Source organism: Cottoperca gobio, chromosome 15, assembly GCF_900634415.1.
Source record: "Cottoperca gobio chromosome 15, fCotGob3.1, whole genome shotgun sequence".
In the NCBI taxonomy this organism is placed as follows: Eukaryota; Metazoa; Chordata; class Actinopteri; order Perciformes; family Bovichtidae; genus Cottoperca; species Cottoperca gobio.
The window spans coordinates 17,111,306-17,116,517 of record NC_041369.1 but is presented as its reverse complement, the minus strand read 5'-3'; the positions used below and the strand labels follow the sequence as shown (position 1 = coordinate 17,116,517).

Here is a 5,212-nt window from a genome sequence, read left to right as displayed (position 1 = left end):
ATTACATGCTTACCCCCAACCGTAACACTTCCCTTAACCAAGCCCTAATCTTTACCCTAAAATAGAGTGGTTTGCTTTGTTGGGACCTGCTTTTTGCCTACAAATTGGAGTACCCATAATGTGACAGTGTGATGTGAATACAAGCACCCTACACACAAACACACACACTCTCCTCACATAGTCAACACATGCAATTCATCCTTTAGACCCACAGAGGACGCTGTCTCCCCGTCCTTCTTCCACACCAGCGTCCAACCAATGGACTGCTTTTTAACAAGTCAATTAATATCAATGAGTGAATATACATAGCACATTTACAAAGAGTGCAATCTGAGGGATGAATTAACCAAATCGATTAGGGAGGAATAAATGGCTGTGCGACCCGCAGTCATTGTGGAAGTGGCCCTCGCTGAAAATCAATGAATTAGAAATATGAATCTAATCGCCCATTGGTGACACGTGGAGTAGCTGCAGCCTGATCTCAGGCCTTTTTCATATTGTGTCTAAAAGTCTGAGAAGCAAAACATTTTGGGGAGTGTTTGATGATTAGAGGGCTGGAATGGCGACCATAAACTTATATTATATAAAATGTGGTTTGGTGAAGTTAGGAGGAAAATTAAGAACGATTCTGCACGAGAAAGAGGATGTTTTATTGACTCCAAAGAAATACCACCTTAATGCAAGACTTTTGCACTATTTAAGTATAGTATATACTGTTATTGTTTTGAGTTTGCATGGCAGTGGGAGGATAGCTGTTAGATGGCTGGCTCATCTCACACACGCAAATAATTTGCTTTATTTTCAATGGAATCTTGTTTGGGACTCACTCACGAAATAAAAGCATCACATTTAGGCCTAGGATAATCAATGCAAGCTTTAAACATATTGGCTTTATATGCTATTATTATTTTATTTTGTATTGTCTTTAAAATACATAGCATTTGGTGATAATTCTAGAAAGCAAATATAGTCTCGCATCTCCTAAAATCTATTCATGAACAGCCGATTAAAAAAAAAAATCAACCAGACACCTGCAGCCTTAGTGAAAGTGGCTCAAAAGCGTATCACTAAATGTTTTAAACACTGGATTATGAGTAACCTCGTGCAGACTATCTGTGTCTGACTGTATGTTTAGTTGTGTGATGAGGCGCTTATCCCAAACCTTCTTTTTTGGCGCTAACAGCCCTGTGTTGATTTGCTGCCTAATTGGACTGTATGAGACCAATAACAGGCGAGCGCACACAGCCTGCAGCCAGAGCGCACAGAGGGGAGGACGGTCTCTCTCTCTCTCTCTCTCTCTCTCTCTCTCTCTCTCTCTCTCTCTCTCTCTCTCTCTCTCTCTCTCTCTCTCTCTCTCTCCTCACCTCACCGTCTTTCCCTTAATCCCATTTGCCATTGTACATGCCCAATCGCCTATACTTTCCGCATTTAACTTGGATGACATTTTTATTTCATCATTAGCATCAGACGCCAGACTGACTGACACGGTGGACACAGTTTGCGTTTTGACGAAAGAGCCCGGAGTGAGACATCTCCATGTTTATACATGTTGTTGTTTTTACCGCTCAAACATTTTATTTTATTATTTTTCTAGCCTAGAAGAACGGGTGTTTTGAGTCTACGCGTTAAATCATTGAGAAGAATAAAACAGGGACTCCTCGCAGTCAGGATATCGACTGCGTGTAAGTCAGCCGTGCTTTTTTTTCTCTTTTAATTCCTGCTTCCGTGGTCCTCTGCGTTCAGACCACAAACACAGCGATGCCAGAGACAACGCAAGAGACGTGCGCTTCGGCCAAGGACTCTCCTTTCTTCATTAAGAACCTGCTTAACTGTGATAGCAAACCGTCCAAACCCAAGCCCGTACTGGCTGTCACCAAGGCGGCCTTGGAGGGAGGATTTTCCCTTTCCCAGCTCGGGGACTTCAACTTTCCTCGCTTTGACCTGCCCGCACAGAGGTTCAGTCTACCGGCTCACTACTTGGAGCGCACCTCGGCGTGGTGGTACCCTTACGCCCTCAGCTCATCCGCCCACCTACACAGAGCCGAAGGTAAAACAACACAATTTATCATATATTATAATTTTCACACTTTTAACCTTTGAATTCTATATTGTTGTTGAAGTCTTGTCTCTTAGAGTAAAGATGGAAAACTTAATTATTTTTCAAAAATAACACGTTGGGAAATAATATGACGTGCATTGAAATACCACACCACAGAGTATATAGTGATCTGCCGCCTTGTCCTCTATGGAGGCCTATTTTGTTATGCCACGATGCGGGATAATAGATCAATAAAGTGACACACTGTGCATAAAATGAAGTAGACATCGTCAAATCATCGGATGAGGGTGACGATGCGCAGCGTGCTTTTGATTTGTCTATTGGCGCTCACTGTGAACATCTTACCCCAGAGGCTTATTGGTCACTGACATCGGTTTTACCTGCTTGTTTCTGTGATTTATAAACGAGAGATTTAAAACACACTGATATGAAAGCCACTATCAGACCTTCATGCAAAGAATAAAAGGGGATTTTTCAAAGCTTATTCAATTAGGAGAGTGATGGTACATCCCTGATTTGTTGAAATAAAAGCAGAGAAGATACAGATTTGAAATATTATATATTTTTAGTCTATTAAAAGTGTTATTTTTAGTAGGGTAAATAATTATTTGAATATATTTGAACGTAGTGTTACGTCTAGCTATAAAAAAATGGTTTATGTTTATATCATCAGCGATATTTTTCTTGTACTATTTATAACAAGTTTAGTTGCCCCTCGTATCAACAGGCTTTAATTAAAATTGCAAACACATACAGCATCAGGTACAAGTGTTAATGACCATCTCCCTGTGTCCCCATTTCAGTCATCAACAAACTAGCAGCCAGAGACTCCTCTCCAACCTCGGGCACGGACAGAGACTCGCCGGACCTGGTTCTCAAATCCGAGCCAGACGTCAAAGACGACGACGAGGACGATGAGCACAACAACAACAAAAGTGGCGACGAGATTATCCTGGAGGAGAGCGACACGGAAGAAGCCAAAAAAGACGACCTGGAGGAGTGGAAGAAGAGGGACGACGACAAGAAGCCGTGCCGCAAGAAGAAGACGCGCACGGTTTTTTCCCGGAGCCAGGTTTTCCAGCTAGAGTCCACCTTCGACATGAAGCGGTACCTGAGCAGCTCGGAGCGCGCCGGCCTGGCCGCGTCTCTGCACCTGACGGAGACTCAGGTGAAGATCTGGTTCCAGAACAGGAGGAACAAGTGGAAAAGGCAGCTGGCCGCGGAGCTGGAGGCCGCCAACCTGAGCCACGCCGCGGCGCAGAGGATAGTCCGGGTACCCATCCTCTACCACGAGAACTCGATCTCAGATAACGGAAGCATCGGTGCCAACGTGCCCGTGAGCCAGCCGCTGCTCACCTTCCCGCACCCGGGAGTCTACTACTCCCATCCCATCGTCACATCCGTGCCGCTGCTCAGACCGGTTTGAAAATATTTGAGTCTTGCGGCACAAATTGGTGTGGATTTTCAAAATCATCTGAAAAGTAAAAAAAAAAAAAAAAGACTTAATATTTTTGTACAAGTGACTGAATGAAGAAAAAAAAGAAAATAAAGAGACACACTGTCAGGCCTACATGGACCTTTTTGGCAAATATAATGTGTCATTTTCCAAAAGGGGGCCGTTTACACGTGATCCGACAATTCAAATCCCATGTTTTATATTATATTATTATTATTATTATTATTATTATTATTATTATTATTATTATTATTATTATTATTATTATTATTATTTCATAATAATAATATTATGTAAATGTCACCTCAGGAGTCCACCTGCTTACACTGCCTGCAGCCTGATGAGTGTCTTTTATTTTTGTTCACGAGTTTTTACACCATGACTGTTTCTGCACAGGCCAACTCTACAACTGTACACATTTCTTTTACCTTGTTTACAAAGATTGTCGGCCTAAAGTCGAGGGCCTGCTTATCATTTGACAAAATTATTTGTTTTTATTTACATTTCCAGCCAGAACTCATTACACGGTGATGTGCAATACATTGACGGTGTGCTGTGAATTAATCCACTTAACATGTTTTGTCATTTATTCACGTTGGAATATTGATGAGGCTTTGTTGTAATTTCCCTTTTTTTTGTTGCTTTTTAAATCGCTTGACGGGGGACAATCAAGACACTGTCAACTGTAAAATATCCATGTAGCTTTATGTTTAGTTTTAGTGATTCTCACTCTTGTTCCCTTTACATGGACCAACTTTCAAGCACAAGTGTGAGCTCCCAATGTCTCTTAATCTACTTTGTGTTTTTGAACAGGAGCGGCAAAATATTGACTACACTGGTGTAAAAAAATATGTAAATGTATATATTTAATGAGGCACGAGGAGAGGAGCTGCCACTTCTCCTTTGTACAGTAAAAACGTTTTGATATTGTATTGCTGAACCATGTTGTGAAATAAATGGAGAATATTCCTTACATTTTAGGTTATGCTTGTATGACTTGTGTAGATGTCTGAGTTCAACAACTTAAATAATAATAATATGTGTGCAGATTTAAAGTAGATGAAATTAATTTATATTATGATTATAGAGACACACACACACACACACACACACACACACACACACACACACACACACACACACACACACACACTTGTAGCTTGGGCAGGTATAGGTTTCTGTAATCATCTTGGTGTTATGCACTTTAAAAACGTTATTTTACATAAAAAGTGGTTTAGTCAATTAGATGCGTAATTGCCACCACCTTACAATTATGGGTAATGTATTCAGAAGAGGACATTACACTCCGAGTTTGAGCTGCTGTCTTTTAACATTTTCTCTCTCGCTGTCTCGCTCTCATGACCTTGTATATATATATATATATATATATATATATATATATATGTGTGTGCGTGTGCGTGTGTGCGTGTGCGTGTGTGTGTGTGTGTGTGTGTGCGTGTGTGTTGTATGTTCAGTGTGAGGTGGAAGGATGTCAGGATTTTTGGCATTTTGGTATCTCCACCTTAATTTCCACCTTAACTTTCTGTAAATTTAACTGTTAATTTATTCTTATTTCATTTTTATTTTAAGCATATTTTCTGAACGTAATTTTATTTGTTGACAACTTTATGAGGAAATGTCTCTCTTTACGAGGATCACTTGTGATGCCACTTATATTAAGACGATGTGGTGAACTT

At 40.6% G+C, this 5,212-nt stretch overlaps 1 protein-coding gene across 1 annotated transcript; it reads left to right on the top strand.

The window, feature by feature from the left end:
• Positions 1-1,364: 1,364 nt before the first annotated feature.
• On the top strand, positions 1,365-3,624 carry hmx3a (H6 family homeobox 3a). Its single transcript, XM_029449145.1, has 2 exons — positions 1,365-2,047; positions 2,863-3,624. Exons 1-2 carry the CDS (start codon positions 1,759-1,761, stop codon positions 3,483-3,485), a joined length of 912 nt encoding a protein of 303 aa, XP_029305005.1. The 5' UTR covers positions 1,365-1,758; the 3' UTR covers positions 3,486-3,624.
• The last annotated feature ends 1,588 nt before the right edge of the window (positions 3,625-5,212 follow it).

Coding starts and splice junctions, on each gene's coding strand:
- hmx3a (XM_029449145.1), top strand. CDS start 1,759: ATGCCAGAGACAACGCAAGAGACGTGCGCTTCGGCCAAGGACTCTCCT. Junction 2,048..2,862: donor CCACCTACACAGAGCCGAAG/GTAAAACAACAC, acceptor TCCCCATTTCAG/TCATCAACAAACTAGCAGCC.